Source organism: Rousettus aegyptiacus, unplaced genomic scaffold (genome assembly GCF_014176215.1).
Source record: "Rousettus aegyptiacus isolate mRouAeg1 unplaced genomic scaffold, mRouAeg1.p scaffold_m13_p_7, whole genome shotgun sequence".
Taxonomy (NCBI): Eukaryota; Metazoa; Chordata; class Mammalia; order Chiroptera; family Pteropodidae; genus Rousettus; species Rousettus aegyptiacus.
This window is the reverse complement of record NW_023416310.1, coordinates 55836441-55858183: the sequence shown is the minus strand read 5'-3', so window position 1 is coordinate 55858183 and position 21743 is coordinate 55836441. Positions and strand designations below refer to the sequence as shown.

General features: G+C 35.3%; 1 protein-coding gene across 8 annotated transcripts in view; it reads right to left on the bottom strand.

Annotated features, from left to right (window-relative positions):
* Positions 1–21404, bottom strand: part of DNAH6 (dynein axonemal heavy chain 6) — a 233798-nt gene extending 212394 nt beyond the window's left edge. For 5 of the 8 annotated variants that reach the window (XM_036224313.1, XM_036224314.1, XM_036224318.1 and 2 more), the window contains exons 1-4: positions 21308–21404; positions 19884–20116; positions 13605–13775; positions 10469–10722 (exon numbers count right to left, since the gene is read on the bottom strand). In XM_036224313.1, coding sequence (XP_036080206.1) covers positions 10469–10722; positions 13605–13775; positions 19884–20108 — 650 coding nt within the window. In that variant the 5' untranslated portion in view covers positions 20109–20116; positions 21308–21404. Of the gene's footprint in view, positions 1–10468; positions 10723–11322; positions 12147–12259; positions 12740–13604; positions 13776–19883; positions 20117–21307 lie in introns of those variants that run through there. The other 3 variants (XM_036224317.1, XM_036224316.1, XM_036224315.1) reach the window with 3 other exon arrangements.
* Between the last annotated feature and the right edge of the window lie 339 nt (positions 21405–21743).

Here is a 21743-nt window from a genome sequence, read left to right as displayed (position 1 = left end):
GAAAAACGTCAATCTGTTCAGCTTCCACCTGATTCCACTATTTGACTCTTTGTGTTCTAATTAACTCACATCAGAAATGTCTAGGAAAACACCAGGAATTATATGTTGGTGGTGTGGTATATTGAAAATATTTAAAATGTTTTTTTTTCTTTTTTCTTTGTCAACAGCTAAAGATATAATTGGGACATTCTTGAGGTGATTCTCTCCAAAATGTGAAATCTCAACTTGTCTCTAAAACTGTAATCGACTTCAGATGTTTCATTAACATTAGCCATCAAAACAACCTAAAAGCAAGAAAAAACAGTTGACCATGGCCCTAGTGCACATCTGGAAAAATCACTCTGCGTGGGTCGATCTGCTGCTAAAGCCTCTCTAGGTGGCAGGCATAGTCCATGATGTTCACTTTTAAATTGGTGCTTAGTGCCACTTAGAAATCCTTTTTATTTATATTTGCCTACCTACTCAAGATCCTCATTCTCAAACCCCTGAGCCTTTACCTCCTCTACACATCCCTACTCTGCATAGAGCAAATGAACACAGACCAGTCTTTTTCAAAGACTGGATCACCAGCATCAAAATCTAGATTTCTGGGTCCAACACAGAATCAGAATCTTTATGTATGAAACTCGAGACTATAGTTTAATAAGTTCCCTGGGTGATTCTGATATACCATAATGTTTATGAACCACTGAACTTTATTGGAAAACAAACAACAAAAAAAGGGGTGACAAGGTGGGCTCTCTCATGTTCCTTCACTAGAGAATGATAATACTATGTTTTTATATTCTGAGTGTCTCTCTCGTGATTTCTTCTAAATAGAGTTGGAGAAGTTTCACCTCACTTTTTCTAACTCTCCTGACTTTTGGCTACTTTTTCTCTGCATTTAAAGTGTGCAGAACTTCTCTTTAATTTGTATAAAGCTTCCCTTTAGCTAGCAGAAAGTTTTTTCTTGACCCTGCTGCCCAATTAACTTAAAATCCCATGTCTCCCTGGTATGTGCCAGTTGGCCATGTCCTCCCCATCATTCCTTCTCAAAGTTTCCAAACACTGGTCATGTTCCTCACTACTCGAATAAACATCTTTTCTCAAAGATGAGCAGGGAACTTCCTTCAAGCTCAATCCAGTTGGCAAGTAGAAGAGGCAGCATGATAAAAAATAAATAAATGAATGAATGAATGAATGAATGAATGAATAAATAAATAAATAAATAAATAAATAAATAAAAAGCTTTGCAAGAATTAAGAAAACCTATGCAGTTCTCAGTAATCCTATTCTCTTTAAACTTTCCAGTTCATTACTGAACTTGGACTTCTGTGTTTTGCTCCACACTCTCCACTTCAGAGCACTCAACCATTTCAGGAATTGATCCACCACTCTTATGCTAATAACTGCCTTATTCAGGCTTTCTTGGCATTCAGGATTCAGCCTCAAACTGCAGCTGCCTCCTGGGTAGTTGTTTTTGATGTTTGTTTCATCCATATCTTTGAGGAAATAATAAAAAGAAAAATAGGCTTTCTTTAAGACCTAAAATAAGAACTTGATTTAAATACTGTGATGTAAAATTCCTACTTTGCTGATAAAAAAGATGACTCTAGGAGCTAATCAATTAAACAGAGATCCTTAGATAGTTAACAAATCAGACTGAAATGAATGTCTTGAATAAAATTACATTTAGCAATATATTACTGGGGAAAAATGTCTGTACTTTTTCTTGCTGTTCAGCATGGAATCAGAGTCCCTTGTCAAATTATTCTACTTTAGAACATGTCTCTGTCCAACTGAAATAAAACTTAGACTCCAAGACTTCTATTCATTTCTAAAAGCATGTGTATCTTATTTAAATCATATGGAGAGAGAAAATCGTATCACCCTCGTGGTGGTCATAAATTGTCCTGTTAGTGTTCATTTCAGATATAACTCGAAGTATACTTACTAGGGTTCTAAAAAGTATTTCTCTTTCTGGAATTAATTCTTTGATTTTCCAAAACAGTAAGATCTCAATGTGATTTGTTATTTCAAACAGCAGCTTTATCTGTTGTTATACCTTGTAGTGATTGAAAATGCTTCTTTAAACCAGTCTACCAAGGCTAATATTGCAGAAACATCATTTGTGTCAATAAGACCCTTCTTCTCAAGAATTTTGAATAGCCTCCTATTGCTTATATCATTTAATCCAAATTATTCTGTCAGCTGTTTGTGGCACTCTCCCCCATCTCATATGAGTTTCTTTTTTGTCCACAGATATCGCCCTTTTTAGTCTGGGTGGTTTCTGTATCATATGCATCCTAAGCTGTATTTGAATGTATACATATGTCTGTTCATCCTGTTCTCTCTTCCCATCTCTTATAAATTTCCGATTTCTACAGGAAAGGAGTTCTTCCTTACCTGCTTTGAGGTAGTGGAGTATGTTAGATAAGCTCATTTGGCCCTATACAAATACAAGTTCTCTTATTATTTTCATTATTATACAATTTTATTTTAATATGAACATATTTATTGGATGAAGATAAGGTAGGAAGTGCCTGGAAAAAATTATCCATTTCCTTATTTCTGCATTTATAAACCTTAATCTGTGTGATGATGGTCAGTATCATGATTCAATGAGTTTAGTTCTAACCTGAACTAGAGAAGAAAAATGGCTTGCTTTGCTTTGGGTTTGATTAACCAGAAATGGTAAAATACTTGATAAGAAACTCTTTTTTACCTATAAAATTAAATAAAGACATAACTAGTAAGAAACTTTCAAGTTTCTTCAACAAGAGAGTGCTTTAGGGCCAATAGTTCTCAATGTACGGCCCTTTGAACAGCGGCACGTAGGCTACATTCTGACCCACTGAATCAGAAACTCTAGAAACCCAACAATCTGTGTTTTAAAAGTCCTATTGGGCTTCCTAGAGAACTGCTGCTCTAAGCCCATGGTGTGCAAAGCTGGTTGAATATTGGAATCATCTGGTAAGTTTTAAAGTATTTATTGAAAAAGCTCAGTCTCCACCACAGACGAAGTAAATAAATCTCTGGGAGTGGGGTCTGGGTGATTCTAATTAGCAGCCAAGGCTGAGAACCACTACCCTGGGTTCTTCAATTTTGTGCGTGTGTGTAAAATTAAATCATCCCTTAGTAAATTGTCATAACCTCAGACAAAACAGGCTTAGAAACTCCCTGAGAACCAACCTGATCACTTAGAAAGTAATATGGTCCAAGCTTAGTGTAAATGTTTGTATGGTCCCACCAGCCCAAGGCACATAATTATTATTCACAGAATCTTAATCATAGCAGATATCTCACAGCAAAGGGTTCCTTGGTTACACAAGACAGAAATGCATAATTAGCATTACTTAATTTAGAGTTTTTAAATCTCAGCACAACTGACATTTCGGACCAGCCAATTCTTTGTTGTGTGGGGCTGTTTAGCAGCATCCCTGGCCCATTCCCACATGATACCAGTATCACTAGTCTCTCCAGTTATGTTAACCAAAAAACTCTCCAGACATCTCTGAATGTCTCTTGGGGGACAAAATCTTCTAGGTTGAAACCAGGGATTTAATTTAATTTTCTCAAGCTTACATGATCACAGAATTTTCTTTTTTTTACTGTTTACTTATCACTTAGATCTGATGTTCCTGGACATACACATTGAGAAACACTGAGGTAGAGGAGACGCTGTCTTCTTTCTTGGCTTTCTATGTACCCTAAAAATGCTTAAACTTTAGGGAGGGCTTTGCCATATATTCTGACTTATCCATTAAATTCTAATATTTTTAAAATTGACATTGCAGAGGATTAAAATTGAAAGAGTATCAGACATTATTCTGAATTTTTACCTGCAAATCACAAAACAATATCAAATCATGGTTATGTATTTTTTTGTCATTTTGTTTTAGGTGGGCTGACCCCTCTTAGTATTTCCTGTAGTGCAGGTCTTGTAGTGGAAATTCCCTCAATTTTTGTATGTCTGGGAAGGTCTTTATTTCTCCTTCATATCTAAAGGAGAGCTTTGTTGGATACATTATTCTTGGCTGGTAATTCCTTCATTTAATAGTTTGAATATTTGATTCCACTTCTTTCTTGCTTGTAAGATTTGTGCTGAGAAGTCAGATGATAATCTAATGAGTTTTTCTTTACCATCTTTTTTCCCCCTGGCTGCCCTGAGAATTCTTTATTATTCATTTTTGATAATTTTAATATAATGTGTCTTGGAGAAGGCCTTTTGGGGTTGAGATAATTGGGTGTTCTACTGACTTCTTGAATTCCAAAATCCAGTTCATTCCTTAAATTTGGGAAATTCTCATCAGCTATTTGTCTGAAAATGCTTTCTGATTCCTGTTCCTTTTCTTCTCCTTCGATAATGCCCATATTCTTATGTTTCCTTTCCTGATGGTATCAGCTAGTTCTTGTATTTCTCTTTCATTATTTTTCATTCTTCGATTTCTCTCTTCTTCCTTCTTATTTATTTCTAGGTTTCTGTCTTTGATAACAATGATCATTTCCTCCATTTGCATGACTCTATTTCCCAAGCTTCCTATTTCATTCTTCACCTCTTTTAGTGTTCTTCATCTCCAGAAGTTCTATTTGGTTCTTTTTTTTTTTTTTTTTAGGGTTTCAATTCCTTTCTAAAAAACTCATTCTGCTGATCTAGTTGCTTTTTTCAACTTCTAGAATTGTTGATATAAATTATATTGGATCTCATTGAGTTTTTTCAGAAGTACAATCCCGAATTCTCTGTCATTTAAGTCACATAGTTTTATGTCTTTAAGCTTATTTTCTGCAGATTTTTCTCTTTCTTTTTGAGCTGCCTTGTCACCTTGGTTGCTTATGGTGTTTAGTGGACTTTTTCTCTGCCTAGGCATTAAAGGAAGTGTATTCCATTTCTTTTCTCTTTTTCTCCCCAGAAAGATTATATAAATGTCTCTCTTTAGCCTGTTGCTAAGAAGGTGTTTTTCTTTTGGTTTCCTGTAGGTGGCATCTAAGCCTCTTGGATTCCTGCTTTGAAACTTAATGCTTTTTTTTCTTATTAATATTCAATCATGATTGCTACCCTCAGTCTCAGTCCCTGTCAGTGTTAGTGACAGTTTCAGCAGCGTTTGCTCAAATTCCTCTGGGGCTCCACAGTGTTTGGTCTTGGAAGATATGGAATGGGGTGTGCTCTGGGTTGGAGGATCGCAGCTGGTAATAATCAGCTGCTGCTTCTCTGTCATCCCCACTTTGCTTTCTGCCCTGATCCTTGCGCACTGCTGCTGCGTCGAGCTCAGAGATCTCTTAGACAAGGCTGTTCAGGGAACCTGTCACACCTTCTCTCCTCCCCCTCCTCCTGCAGGGAGCTCCTGCTACAAGAGGCAGCTTCTTTGTTCCTCCCAATCTACCATCCAACTCTTGGAGCCTTGACTTCTGGTAGCTTTTAGGTGCAGATCACTTGCTCAGATGTGTTTGTGTGTGAGTTGGGCGTTATTCGTTGAGTTTTAGATGTTCAGTTTATTGTTATTTCAAGGGAAGAGATCTAGGGACATCTCTCACTCCACCATGCTTCTGACATCTGATGATGATTTTTAACAATGATTTTTACACTAGAGAACCATTTTAAATATTGCTTTCCCAAAGTTGAAATCTTGCTTTGAATTCCTAATCTTCAGCATATGTTTGATTCTATGTGCAAGTCGCTCTTGTAATTTTAAAATTAAGTTCATTGAGGTGCTTCAATGTTATTAAGTAACCCAGTTGTAAAACCAAGAACTATCGTTCACTAAATTTGCTAAGTTGAATCATTTTCAAAATATATTCCAATTATCAAAAAAAAATTCTTTGGATCCTTAATGCAAGTAAACCTGGAACAACAAAAAGTGGGTATTCTGCTTGCATTTCTTTGTAGAAAGCTAAAAACAGAAGGTTATGTGGTTGCTTGGATTTTATTAGAGCCCATTTTGATCATATTGTTTATTGTAAAATTCATAACTGTTGAGAAACATTTACATATTGAAGTTTCTTCATGAATAAATAATACATTTGAACCTCAGGATTATCAGAATAAACTCTAGATAGGATATACATTTTTAAGAAATATTTCCATAATATCTCATTCACCTTGAATATTTATTTCATCTCCAGTAGCCTTTTTATTTTCCTCCTCATAACAAATTCTTCCCAAACATTTCATTTCAGGGATTCTAAACAGTGCTATTATCTAGCAGATATTAATGCCTGTAGATTTATTAATGTACAATAATACTTTTTTGTTTACAATAAGACTTTACTAATGTGCTAGATTGTGGTAATCTTTGTCATTTTACATGCTAATCTAGTGGTATTATTTGTTGTTTTACTTTGATATTTTGGTTTTAAATAGAGTAATAAAATTTCTCAACAGGTAGGTAAAATAGCAATTCTACAATAGTGAGCTATTCTAACATTAGATATTAATTGTGTATTTTTGCAATCCAAGCTTCTTGAGTTTACTGATTAGATAATAATCTAAAAACAGAATTTGGTTTCATATTTTTTTCTTGCACATGGCTTAAAAGTTCAAATCCTTTTCTGGGTATGGCAAACATCTTTTGATAAAGTGTTGATGTAGCTTGCTTGGCACTGCTGATTCACTTGGTAACATTTCCATACAAATGAGATATTTAAACAAAAAGAAGAATATTACTGTGGTTCACAAATCCAAGTTTGAGATAATTTTAACCATATTGCCTAATTTCTAATCTTTTTTTTTTTTTTTTACTATTGTGTTTATCTTATAACTTGTTTTATTTTCTTTCTGAGCCTATCTTTCCATAGGAGCCTCACTAATAGTACAATATGTCTCTGTTTTGCTTACTTTTTCTTTTTTCTTAATCAGAAAGACAGATTATTGTCCTAGGTGTAGAAATTATGGAAACTGTTTCCATGGTGTCCTCATTTTGGTGGGTAGTGAAGACATTATTTGATAGGAAACTCAGTCTCATGCGGATCTCATGAACACTATCAAGTTTCATCTTGACAAGCAATAGAGCATAGAAATTATGAGCATAGCTTCAGAAGCCAGACCATTGTTTACTTATGGTACTTATTATACCACCTGGGGCAAATTACTTAACTGTTTTGGACCTCATCTGTAAAATAGAGATGATAACTGTACCTCTCTTTATGTATTACTCAGAGGATTAAATGATTTACTATATATAAATACTTTGCCTAGAATGTAGTAAACAGCAATAAATCATTATCTTTTATGATATAAAATGTGATAATTTGCTTTGGTGTTCTCTCATAAGGTGAGTATATAATCCAACTGTCTAGCCAACAGCCTCCCGCTATACCACATGGCTGCCCCGCAATTGTAATTACTCTTTTTAAAGGTCTAAGTCCTAAAAATATATAATAATTTGGTCTTGACCAGTCTTGTTCTCTGTTTTTTATGCTGTTTGTGATCTAGTTCCTGGTCCTTTACCCAGTTCCTCCTCACTTGCTCCAGGCTTAACCAGAGTCACCATTATACTCCCTTGCTGGACAAGACAATCTTCAGTGTGTAGTTTTGTACTTACCAGGCTGATATTCCAACATATTTAGACATCTCTTTGAAGCTTATTCTTGACAAAATTGTTATGTCTAACACATACCACTAAATTAATTCTTTAGAATAGATTTGATAAATGCAACTATTTTCTCACTTAGAGGGAATGTGGTAGATATAAATGTTGTGAAACTGCACATTTAATGTATTTTACTAAACTTAAAAAGTATGTAAAAACATTTTATTTTATCACATTACTTTCAAAAGTTTTGTATAACATGTCCTCATCCTGCTGACTCAGCATTTACTACTTTTAACTTCCAATTTGGCTACTTCCAGCTATGTAGCATGCAAATCATTATCTTTATGCATAAGTTTTATAATCTTTGAAGCTCAGGCTAGGGAGGAAAATTTAACACCAACCCTAAAATGCGATAACAAACTACAATTTCAACACTTTTTAAGTGAGACCTGGCATATTACTATAAAGCACTATTACTGTCAATCCAAGTATAAAACATCAACTTGATTCCTTGAGTAAAAGTGCTTGCTAGTCTAGAAATACAATTTTGTACAATTTCCCTAATTGTACAAAAGCAGTTTCTATTCTCATCTTCAATACAGGCAAACCTTAGAGATATTGTGGGTTTAGTTCCAAAACAATGAAATAAAACAAATATTTCCATTCAGAAAGTCACATAATTTTTTTTTGGTTTCCCAGTGCATAGAAAATCATGTTTACCCTAAATTGCAGTCTATCGAGTGTGCAATAGCATTATGTCTAAAAATAATGTGCACATCTCAGTTAAACTATATTTTATTGCTAGGATATGCTAACCATCATCTGAGACTTCAATGAGTTGTAATCTTTTTATGACTGGTGGAGGTCTTACCTTCAGTTTGTTAAACAAAAACAAAATATCTGTGAAGTACAATAAAATGAAGCACAATAAAAAAGAGGTACACCTGAACTTCATCTCATGTTGGTAAATAGATGAAAATCAGTTTTACATTTGGCAAAATTTTACTATTCTCATAATGCGGAATAAATATCACAAATGGTACTCCTTGATATCTAGGTTATTGGATGATTTTTTTGAAGGGAAAGCTATAAAAACACTTTTCATATTAAGAAATGTTTTTAAAAAATCATCAAATAAGCCATTTTCCAACAGTCTTCATTTAAGTTCTCTCCAAAAACTTATCAAGAACTAGAAAAAGATGTAGTAAGGTGGACTACATCAAAGGGCTTTAAATTTCATTATATGTTAATTTTTCCATCTTAAAAAAAAAAACAAGCTATTTCTCTCATTAAAAAAAAAAAAAAAGCTCACTGTGACCTCAATTTTACTTTCATCTACCACCCCATTTATTTTATATCTTTGGCATCTCCAAAGAAATATGTTTAAATCCAAACTCCTATTCTTCTCTGATGAATCAATTTTATCCAACCTTCTGTGTCTCAGTTAATCACAACTCTGTTGTTCAGGAAAATTGCTCTTGTTCAGGCAAATGGGTCATTAAAGTCATCCGGGACTCCTTTCTGGTTTTCCAGTTTGCATAGAGTCCATAAAAACACCCTATTGCCTTGACCTTCAAATTATTCCCAGAATTTGACTAATTTCTCACTACTTCCACCACCACCACCTGGTCTGTCTCTCACTTGAATAAGTACAGCCTTTCTAATTGGTATTCCTATTTCAATTCTTGCTCCTCAAGTCTATTCTCCACGCAGTAGCCGGAGTCGTCCTTTTCAAAATGTTATTCAAATCATTACACTTCTTTGCTTAAAATCCTTCCGTGGTTCTCCATTTTCTCAGAGTAAAAGTGAATGGCTGGCAAGGGCCTTCTGGATCTGTTCCCTAGCTCTTATTCACTCTACTATAGTCAACACCAGCCTCCTCTTCATTTCTTTAGCATGCTTACCTTGGCTATCTGTATGCACTTTTCTGCTGTCTGAAATGCTCTTTTTCCCTCTCCTCACCACCACATAATTCACTCCCTCTTCTCCTTCAAGTCCTTATTCAAATGCCAGCTTCTCAATGAGGCTAATCCTGACCACCCTCCTTAATTCACAACCTATTTTGCAGAATTCTCAATTCCCTTTGCTCTACTCTACTTTTTTCTAGAATATTTATCACCACCTAGCAGTCTATATAATCGACTCATGTATCCTGTTTATTATTTACTCATGTATCATGTTTAGTATTTATTATTGTCTGCTAAAATGTAAGCTCCACAAGTGCAGCAATTTTGATCTGGATGTTTTGTTAATATATCTCTAGCACCTAGAATAGTTTCTGCTATAAAGTGAATGCTCAATACATTTTCCTGAGTAATTGGATTTTCATAAGCATCTCTGTTCTCTCTAAAAATTATTTCTCATTCCTGTTCAGCTCTTTTGGATTTATAATAAATCTACCATTCTAAAATTTAGTTTTTCTTCTCTCCAGTAGGAGAGCTATCCTTAGTGTTATATGATTCAATCGAAATTACTGTGCATGGTAAGGAAGAACGAAAGAATTCCTAGAAGGTCTTTTTATCTTCCTACAGCAGAGATGGGGAAGGTAGTTCAAAAAATTTGGTGGCAAAGCTACTATTACTACATTCAAGGAAAGACTATCTCAACAACTGCTGTCACTTGAAATTACATAAAATCATGCATTCTCAACTTTTCATACATTGCTATCCTCTTTTCTCAGAAATTACAAAATACCAAAACTGTGTTTGTAATACTGATAAAAAATAGATGGCATTATATAATATATGAGAAGCACAAGTAGACTACTCCAATAATTGTTAATGTCTATAAATAAAAAAAAAAATAAAATTGTTTTTGATTAAAATTAATTTATCATTGGATGATAAACAAAATTCTCTTTGATTGTATTTATCATTAATACCAAATCAATTATGGATAACATTTGCAACAGTATATGTAATTTTTAATGTTAATGAATTACTTTATAAAAGATAACTTACTTCAGATTATATGTATCATATTCAATGGAAGACTTTGGCACTGCGGGGATCATATAAAGAAATCCAAGATGTTCGTTTTCACGTATTATTTTAATGATTTGCAAAGGATTACGAATGTTGGCTTTAACGACTTCTTCCCGGTCTTGGAAAATGTACTCAGCGTAAGTTAAGGAACTAGTTTCATGGAGACCTCTTCTTCCAATACTAGCACGTGGCAGTGTAGGAGGAGAGGGAGAGAACATCTCAGCAGAGGGCTGTTTGATTTAAATAAAGCCAAATATTAAAAATAATAGTTTTTGCAAAAAAAAAAAAATCTATACAAAATGATGAAATAATAGCCTCAAGGACCAATTACTATATTGCCTAAGATATCCAGGGATCAAAGTAAGCATTTTGGAACTGCAAATTTTCAAAAAATTGTTAGGCAGTGATATTCCTTCTCAGTACTCCCTATCCAGATGCCCATCCCCTTCCCATAAAACAGCCCAGTGTCAGATCCTATTGCTGTTCCCTCTCCTATACTTCAATGTGTATTACATCAAAATACTATCAGCTCTCTGGTGTTCATGGAAGCCCACCTTTATCCTTGCTCAGATGCTCTGCATCTACCCTGATTGCGGCCTCTCCCCGCAACCTCTTCGCCTTGTTTTGACAATCTGATGCTTTTCAATGAGTGCAATTTTAGAAAGCTGTAATCATTAACTCATAATAAACTATAGTTTTTCTGTGAACGTGAGGGGTGGTTACATTCAGTATTGGGAATCATTATGTAATAGCTTTGAAGAAGCATACATGTTAATAACTCAAAATTGCCTGTTTTGGAGACAGAAAAAAGTTATGTACATGTGAATTACCTGCATGTCCTGTTAAAATGCAGATTCTGTCAATCGGTCTGGAGTGAAGCCTGAGATTTTGCATTTCTAACCTTCCCCCAGGAGATGTGGATGCTACTGGCCCATGGACCATGTTGAAGCATCAAGTCTACATCATGTTCATGTCACTGGGCTTTGCTCTATTCCCTGGGTTCTAGTGTTTTCATTCTCAATGCCACTCGCACTTCTTTGTTCCTCCTCGACAAATTTTGGGGTAGCATCACCTACATCCTCTCCTCCTATGGAGAAGGTTAAACCTTGTCTGAGGAAATTTGACACAAGACAGTCATCTAATAGTCATTACTTTGTCTCTCTGGCAATACAGAGGTACCTAGCTTTAAGATAAAAGAATCACCCTCACAGACATGCTTTATTGAATAATTTATATGAATACTTAAATGATATCTTTATTGCCTGCTAGCATAGCTAATAGAGATTGCCACTTTTACAAGAGACTTATCATAAGCTCTGTGAACAACTTCCCCAGAAAGTTTGTATTCACAGGGATCATTATCCTCCATCTTTAAATAAATATATCACGCTGAATAGAAGTTTGAGAAGAGAATCCTGGAAACTTCAGAGATGAAGGAAATAACATCTTTGAAGTCAAGAGATTAAAAGTCCTTCTTTCACTTATTGGCCAGAAATAATGGCAACGGCACTGTTTTCTTATATAAAAGAGTAGATAAAACCAGAATCCCAGAACCAGAGAAAATACACATTGCTTTGTTCCAATGTTTCAACAAGGGCTATAGTCAACTTCAATACTTTTAAGAGGATATAGTATTAATTTTTTAATAGAAAATATATTTTCTTTATTATTTCCTTTAAAAAGTTTTACTGCATTTTAAACGAAAGATTTCTTCAGCAATAGGCCTATAAATTTTCATCTGAATACAATTTCTAATAACACGCATACCTCAGGGATCTTGTAAGTTCAGTTCCGGGCCACTATAAATGAGATCCTGTCATAAAATGCAGATATATCTTCTGGGAGCAGGTTAGAAATGCAGAATCTCAGGTTTCATTCCAGACTGACTGACTGACTGACAGAATCTGCATTTTATGTTATGAGTGTTGTAATAAAGGAAGTTGTAATCTTTTTGCTGGTGAAGGCTTTTGCCTTCCATTTGTAAAAAACACAATGCCTGTAAAGTGTAATAAAGCGAAGTGCAATAAAATGGGGTTCGCCTGTATGTAACTCAGTGGGAAGATGTGATTCAATTTAAGTCACATCAGTTTAGACTTTGCAGGGGTGGGAGGAGAAATAAAGGAAGCATTATATAACTGAGGCTATATAATTTTGTACAATTTATCATGTAATATCATTCTCTCAGAATAATTTCACCTAAACCCACGGTGAGCCTCCTTCTAGTTGGCTTCTCAACCCCCCAGCTCTCCCACCTTATCTGCCTCGCTAACTTTACACTCGCTTCTCAAAGCTTAGCGCAACCCTCTCCTGACCATCCCCTGAACACCAGGTGTAAGCATTTCTTCTATCTAGGTCTCCATCATTTTATATATTAAATAACCAGTGACAGCTCTTATTACACCTTGAATGTTCAAAGTCCATCTGCCCACCTCCAGATTCTGAAATACTTGAGGACAGAGCTTGTACCCAATTCTTCATTTCTCATGCTCTAGCCCAATGCCTGAAAGACAATTAGCACTGAAATGTTTAACAAATGTCGAAGGATCCTCTCAATAAAGAGCTCAGAGAAATCTTAGCTCTATTGGTATTTTTATTGTGTGTGTTTTCCATACTTTCTCCCATTTCTGTTCCTTTCTTTAATTATCTAGAAGTATTCATATAAAGCCATACTCTGGTGCTTTCTCCCCAGAGCTACTGTTCACTTATTGCTTGCAAGGCAACTTCCCCACTGTAAAATTCTCACCAGTTACAAAAGTTGTGTTTCATCAGTTTCTATTTTATTGTCTTTTACCAAGGTCTTCAAAAACTGCCACTTTGGGGAATAATGATGAAAATTTCATAAAAGTTAAAACACCATTACATCTTCTTTTTAACTGTATAAGAGATCAGAAGACACTGTACAGATGCCAAAAGTTTCCTGAATGATTTTCCTCTATTGTCCAAATTTTCCTTTAATAGAACGAACTGAGAAATACTGTATTCCTCAAATCCATTATGCAACCTAATAGAAAAAGATTTTGCCACTATTCTTATGTCTTAAAAGCATGTTAGCAATGCTATATAAAACTAAAATTAAATTAAAAGGATCAATTAAGTACTTTAAATACTATACCTGTTGTATTTTTTTCACATCTTTATGTTCAAAAACCTGATTAAGTGATTTGGTAGAACTTTCTTCAGTGCTTTCTGGAGGTTTTAAGATTCCGGAACTGATCAACTGCAATCGATTCTGCTCGTGTATGTATTTTGGCTTCTTATGATCTTGGTAGGTTTTTAGCACTGGCTTTGAGAGAGAAAGAGTCACGTTAATCGTTTTAATTTTAATGTAAACTTGTTTTATTCTTCACTACCTTTGGACTCTATCCTTGATGAAAAAATGATTTCCTCCTGGGACTTATTTCCAATTCAAACCACAATCATTGTAGCAGCTATCACCATTGTCTGTCTATGGCTTATTGCTTGAGTAGACTTTTCTAGCTGGTTTCTATTAATTCTGTGCTTTAAATACTACAAGTACTGTGAGAAGAAGCATACAATCCTCTCCTACCCAAAAGTCATTAATCACTTCCCATAGCCATACTGATTAAAACAATGATCTGAAACAATTATGGCAATATCTTATGACAATCTAATTTTAAATTAAGGCAGTAAAAATTCAGTTTTTAATATAATAAATGAAATCAAGAAATTCACCATAATGGCTTAAAGTTCTAAGTGTTATGAGTTTATCATGATAACTAATTTATTACATATGAGAATGAGAAGAAAAAGCTTGAGAGTAAGTACGGTAAATAGTTGTTAAATTTTCAGGTATGTGTAAATTACATTTGGTTTTGAATAAAAATCCCTCTTGAGTCACTCACTGAAGAAAAGACGAACTGGTGCTATAGTGATGGGGGGCAGATCTCAGCTATACAACAATGTAGAAAAGGAATATGACCAGAATCACAAGTTAAGAAAGGGGAATGGGGTTCCAAAACGGAGGTGTATGAAAACCCTAAATTCACCTCCCACACCGAGTATACACTTACATATAGAGCAACTCCTCCTGAAGCACAAATGAGGGCTGATTTAACAGCTTCTGCACAAAAAATAGAGCAGGACCACATAGAGAAGGGTAGGAGAAATGGAGGTGCAGTAACCACGGGAATCCTATTCCAATGAGGCAACCTGCAGTGGGGAGCGATATCATTTAGGGGCCCATGTGCAGACTTATCTGCCCTAGGGCATGGCAATAAAACGATGTTTTAAAGCAGCAGTCACTGAACTTTTTGGTACCAGGAACTGGTACTTCTACGAGAATCTAATGCTTGATGAACTGAAGTAGAGCTGAGGTGTGATGCTAGTACTGGGAGCGGCTGCAAATACAGATGAAGCTTTGCTTGCTTGCCTGCCACTCACCTCCTGCTATGCGGTCTGGTTCCTAACAAGCCACGGACTGGTACCAGTCCACAGTCTGGGGTTTGGGGACTCCTATTTTAAAGGGCAATTATACTATAGGTGAAAAAAAGAAAACTATTTACTAACCCCCTAAGATGACTGTCAAATGGTGTGGGAAACCGCAGAAACTCTCCAAGATCGAAGGAGCCAATGAATGCTATTGCTTATGTTCTCCCTCCACCTAGAATCAGGGGTAGCCAACCCCTGGGCTGCAGACCAGTACCAGTCTGTGACCTATTAGGAACTGGGCCACACAGCAGGAGGTGAGTGGTGGGCAAGCGAGCGAAGCTTCATCTGTATTTGCAGCCGCTCCCCTGCGCTAGCATCATCACCTCGGCTCTACCTCAGATCATCAGGCATTAGATTCCCATAGGAGCACTGGTCCCGGATGCCAAAAAGGTTGGGGACCGTTGACTTAGATAGCATGGGTGGGAGCTTGGTCTAAGTACTCTCCAGTTTATAAGGCTGTCACAGCATGTTCTGGGCCCCCTCAGCCAGTACCCACTTCAGACCCAGCTAGCTGACCTGACAAGGTGCCCCTGAAAGCATCTTTTCTGACCATAATAGTACGAAGCTAGAAATTAATTATAAGAAGAAAACTGAAAAAAGAAAAAAACCCAAAACACATGGAGATTAAACAACATGCTACAAAACAACCAATGGGTCAATGAAGAAATCAAGAAGAAAATAAAAACTACCTGAGACCAATGAAAATGAAAATATAATTTTTCAAAGTCTGTGCAGCTAAAGCTGTTTTAAAAGGGAAGATCATACAGTGACACAGGATTACTTTTAGAATCAAGAAAAGTACCAAATTTTAGACCTACGAGAACTAGAAAAAACAAAACCCCACAAAGTTAGTAGAAGGGAAAAAATACTAAAGATTGGAGCAGAAATAAACAAAACAGAGACTAAAAATAACAATAAAAAAGACCAATGAAATTAAGAGCTAGTTCTTTGAAAAGATAAATAAAATTAATAAAACTTTACCCAAACTCATAAAGAAAAACAGAGAGAGCCCAAATAAATAAAATCAGAAATGAAAGGGTGAAGTTACAACCAACGCCACAGAAATACAAAGGATCAAAAGAGAATACTATGGACAATTACATGCCACCAAATTCAGCTTAAAAGAATGAATACATTTCTAGAAATATACAACCTTCCATACTGAACCAGGAAGAAACAAAATATTGGAAAAGACCAATTACAGTAACAAAATTGAATCAATAATAAAAAACAAACAAACAAACAAACAAACCTCCCAACAAACAAAAGCCCAAGATCAGACAGCTTTACAGGTGAAGTCTACCAAGCATTTAAGGAAGAATTAATATCTACTTTTCTCAAACTATTTGAAAAGCCTAAAGAGGAAGAAACACTCCCAAACTCATTTTACAAGGCCAGCAGTAGCCTGATATTAAAACCAGACACAGAGACTACAAAAAAAAAATAAGAAAAGAAAAGAAAAGAAAAGAAAAAAAAATTACAGACCAATATCCCTGATAAACTTAGATGTAAAAATTCTTAACAAAATATTAGCAAACCAAATTCAACAATAAATTAAAGGATCATACACCATGATAAAATGGAATTTATTCCAGGAATGTAAAGATGGTTCAACACCCATGAATCAAACTATGTGATACACCACATTAACAAAAAGAAAGATAAAGATCATATGATCATCTCAGAAGATAGAAATCATTTAACAAAATTCAATATCCATTTATGATAAAAAAAAAAAGCTGTCAACAATGTATGCATAGAGAGAACATACCTCAATATAATAGAAACTATATACAATAAATCCACAGCTAACATACTCAATGGTGAAAAGTTAAAAGCTTTTCCTTTGAGATCAGGAACTAGACAAGGATACTAACTTTCACCACTTTTAATCAAACTAGTATTGGAAGTTCTTTCTACCCACAGAAATCAGACAAGAAAAAGAAATAAAAGGCATCCAAATTGGAAAGGAAGAATTAAAACTGTTACTATTTGCAAATTACGTGGTACTATATATAAAAAAAACCCTAAAGACTCCAGCGAAAAACTATTAGAACTAATAAATAAGTTCAGTAAAATAGTAAGATACAAAATTAATATACAGAAATCTGTTTCATTTTTATGCAATCATAAGAGACTATCAAAAAGAGAAACTAAGAAAACAATTCCATTTATAATTGTATCAAAAGAATAAAATATCTAGAAATAAATTTAACAAAGGAAGTGAAAGACCTCTATTATGAAAATTACAAGATATTGATGAAACAAATTGATGATGATACAAATAAATGGAAGGATATACCATTTTCATGGTTTGAAGGATTAATACAGTTAAAATGTTCATACTACCCAAAAATTCCTATCAAATGCAATTCCTATCAAAATTGCAATGACAGTAATCTGGGACCTGTTCAGATGACATCTCCTCAGGGAAATCTTTGTAGTTACCCAATCTAAAGTAGTCTGCCATTTGTCTCCACATTTCCTGTATTATTTTCTTTTTTTAAAAAAATTTTTTTATTAAGTTTATTGGAGTAAATTGGTTAATACAATTATATAATTTTCAGGTGTACATTATAATTTGACATCCATATATTCTATTTTGTGTTTATCACCCAAAGTCCAGTTTTTTTAGGCTACCATGTATTTGATCCCCTTTACAACTTCATGTATTGTTTTCTTAATAGCACCTATCGTTAGATGACATTGTTCAGTCTATTTATTTAGGATTACTATGTCAACAGGAATCTGCCTGCTTTGGTCATTGATGCATCTTCAAGGCATGGCCCAGAGCTACTGTAGGTACATAATAAACATTTAACATACATGATTCTATTGCAGTGATGATGAATAGAATAACTTTAGTCATCAAAGATTAATAAAACACTTTTGCAAAGTGAAAGTTAATATGTTAGAGAGAAATAAGTGTTAAATGTTTTCTACTATTTTCATGGAAAAAAATAGTAGGGAGGCCCTGACATCCCATACAACATGCAGTGTAGGCATAATGAACCCCTGAGAAGAGGGAAGCAGGAGTTAGTGCCTCACATACCTTGCAAATGGAAGTTCAGTGTCAACTTTGCAATATCTGTTGCTTCACATTTTTTGTCCATGAATTGTACGGGTTGTGTACTATTCTTTGTATTTAAGATGTTAATTTGTTTATTAAAACTTTGAACTAATTCCTAGGTTAATTTTTGAACATAATAAAAATAACAAATCAGCACTATGGATCCTCAAGAATGTTTTCCTTCACAAGGAATCAGTACTTAAGTTCAAGAAACAATGGAATAAGGGTTAGTATTCATAATATATACTTTAAAAAATCTCAAAAACTGATAGAAAAAGGCAAACAACCTAATTTTAAAGTGGACAAAGGTTATGAACAGAATCCACCAAATAACTAACACATATGCCAATGAATGAGTGAAAATATACTTAATATATATTAATAAGATGAAAATACACATTAATGAGAATATATATTAATGAGAATATACATTAATAAGATGAAAATTACAACCACATGAATCCATTTTAACCTATCAGTCTAGGAAAAATCAGAGAACTGATAGTATCAGGCTTGATAAAGATGTGAGTAAATGGGCCCTCTCCTACACCATAGGTAGAAAGGTAAACTGGTTAAAACTTTGAGTGCGATAGGGCAATATTTTTCAAAATTAAAAATGTACATATTTTATAACCTATAAAATGCTACTTCTAGGAATCCATCTTTATCTGTACAAAGGAAAGATCATTCAATGCACCATTATTTGAAATAGCAAAAAATAACAACAAAACAAAAAGGAAATAATCTGAACTCCCATTAATAGGAGACCAAGTAATGGATACTATCTTATGGCATATCTGTGCAACAACATACAATGCAGCTGTTAGAAAAGATGACTCTGTATACACGGATTGGAGAGATTTCTATATGTTTAAGTGAAATAAGCACTTCGAAGATCAGTGTGTACTATGTAATTTTACTTCAAAGCTATATTTGTTTATACACACTTACATATATACATATATGTTTAAATAAACATATAACGCGGCCTGAAAAGCAACCACAAATAATTGTAGTTAATGTCTGAGAGTAGAAGTGAAATTTTTCACTTTTTACTTTACGTACTTTCAGTGCTCCTTTACATGGATTTATAATTATCCAAGGACACAAATGGATTCTTAAAATTAAGTATTGCTAGACATGCACAAAATTATTCAGGACATTAGGCATTTTCTTTAATAATAATAAATCTATATTACTACAGGCATACCTCAGTTTATTGTGCTTTGCCAATATTGTGTTTTCTACATATCGAAGGTCGAGGCAACCCCGCATTGAGCGAGTCTTTTGGCACCATTTTTCCAACAGTTTCAGATGATGGTTAGCATTTTTTATCAATAAAGCATTTTTTAATTAAGGCATTGATATTTAGACATAATGCTGTTGCACACTTACTAGACTACAGTATAGTGTAAACATAACTGTTATATGCACTGGGAAAGGAAAAAATTTCATAACTCACTTTATTGCAAAATTCACTTTACTGTGGTGCTCTGGAACCAAACTCACAATATCTCTGAGGTATGCTCGTGTACATAGAACTATATATAGTACTCCGAAGTTCCCAGTATTAAAAGTTACCCTGATATCCAAAAGAGACTTACAACCTACAGTTAAGTATCTGTATTGTACATAATCCTAGAGATTTATCCACCAGAAAATCTTGTTCTCCACCATATCTTTCTCACCTTAAACTGCTTAGAACTCAATGTTTTTTGAATAAGCAATTGTGCTTACAACTTCGTAAACAAGTCTTAAGTTTTTGGTTTTCATTTCTTCTTTGTTGAATCTAGAAAAACTTCTATCCCCCAAAGCAATTTCCCAACTTTCTCTGTAGCCAAAAGTAGCTAAGATGCTGATTGTCAAACTTACCAGAGGCTCTAGTCTTTTAGGCTGCTGTCGTTTTCTTGTCCTCTCCTGGGCTTTTGTATTGTGCCTAAATACCAGGAGTTGTGTAGCAGATTCATTTTCCATGGGTGTTATAAAATTCAGTTTTCCCTTTGCTCTTAAACTACTCAGTCTTCTGAGAGCAGGATTTTCCACCTGCTTGTCAATATTTTTTAGGGTGAAGTCAGTCTCTGAGTCATGAAAAGCCATCCTCACTCCTGAAAGAGTAGTGTCAGGAAAAGACAAATGAAAAGTAGAGAAAAGGCATGAGAAGTGGGGTTAGTGGAGGGGACTTAAGAACTTGGGAGAGCTGAATTTGCTCATGCCTTGCCCCAAGAAAACCCATCAAAGTTACCCCATTTTTCCCAAACTGAGGACTTAAACCATAAAAATAAAAATTAGGAACTGTGCCTGGCCTTCAAGAAGCCCTGTAACTGGGGTGGAACCTAGGAATGTGCAGTTCTAACAAGTTCTTGGGTAACGCTGCTGCCGCCACTGATTTGGGGGACCCCACTGGTTTAGATTGGAAGGATGAAGAGAAATGCAATTAGCATTGAGATGAATGTTTCTCACACTTGAGAATGCAAAATATTTCCAGGGGAGCATTTTTAAAATGCTGGTAATCCTAATACAAGCATTCTGAGAAACACAGTCAAGAAGAAACCAAACAAAGGCAAACGAGAATTGAGGGGTAAATCCTTACAATAGTCTTTCTGGAGCTTTTATGTGCATGAGAATCACTTAAGGAGCTTGTTAAAACGAAGGTTCTGATTCATACTCATTAAGTAGCAAGGTCCTAGAATACTAGAGCCTTTTGTAGTGGTCTTGCATCCTCATTACCACTCATACTCCCACCCCACCACATAGGCAGAGATACTTCTCTTCAAAATTGTATTATAGGTCTTAAAGCAGGAGTCAGCTGCCCTAGCTTGTAGCCTGAATCTGCACTGGCCAATCAAAATATAATGCAAGTCTCCCATGCAATTTTAATTTTTCAAGACACCACATTCAAAAACACACACAAAAAGGAGCAGGTGAAATATGCTTTATTTAACATATCTAAAATATTATTTCAACATGTAATCAATATAAAGCTCATTATTGTGATATTTCATTTTTTGTTACTATGTCTTCGAAATCCAGTATGGATTTCAGCTTTAGGGCACACATCAATGCAGACTAGCTACATGTTGACTACTCAGTGTGAGATTTTAGATAAGTCTTGCTTTCTCTATTCCTCACTTTCATCCCTCTAAAATAATAGGTAGGTAGTAGGGAATCCCTGAAATGCCTTTCCATTGACTTTTTGTAACCCTCTCTGAATCCTTCCTGAAATGCTTTTGAAAGCCATGCTGCCTTTGGCCTGTAAGTCGCAGCCCAGCCCCACAGTTCGATTCCTCAAGACTCACCAAGTCAGACTAGAGCAGCCAGCGCAGCCTAGGGTCTCCAAAGACTGAGCAAAGCAGAGCTGGGAGTAGAAAGCTGGTTGTAGCTGGGAAAGTTTCCCGTTGCCTAGCAGCCAGCAGGCCTCTACCTGTGTGCACTGCGCTTGTGCACGACCTATCACCATGGCAACGCTTCAGCCAACGGCAGCTCTAGGTTCAGGAGCTCGCCGGACAGGAGAGCCAATTAACGTCTCTGGAACATTTCCTACGTCGGTAGTTGGTGAAGAATCCGCACTCTACCGCGGGTTTCCTCCTCCGCGCTGGCCTCTAAGCACTGCCCAAGCGGGTAGGCAGGGCAGCCGAAGGAGGTGGCTCAGTTCGTTCCTTCGCATAGCAACCACCCTTGCTCCTAGTTACTCTCTTCTGCAGACATCTTTTCTGTTTCCCCCTTAAGAGGCTT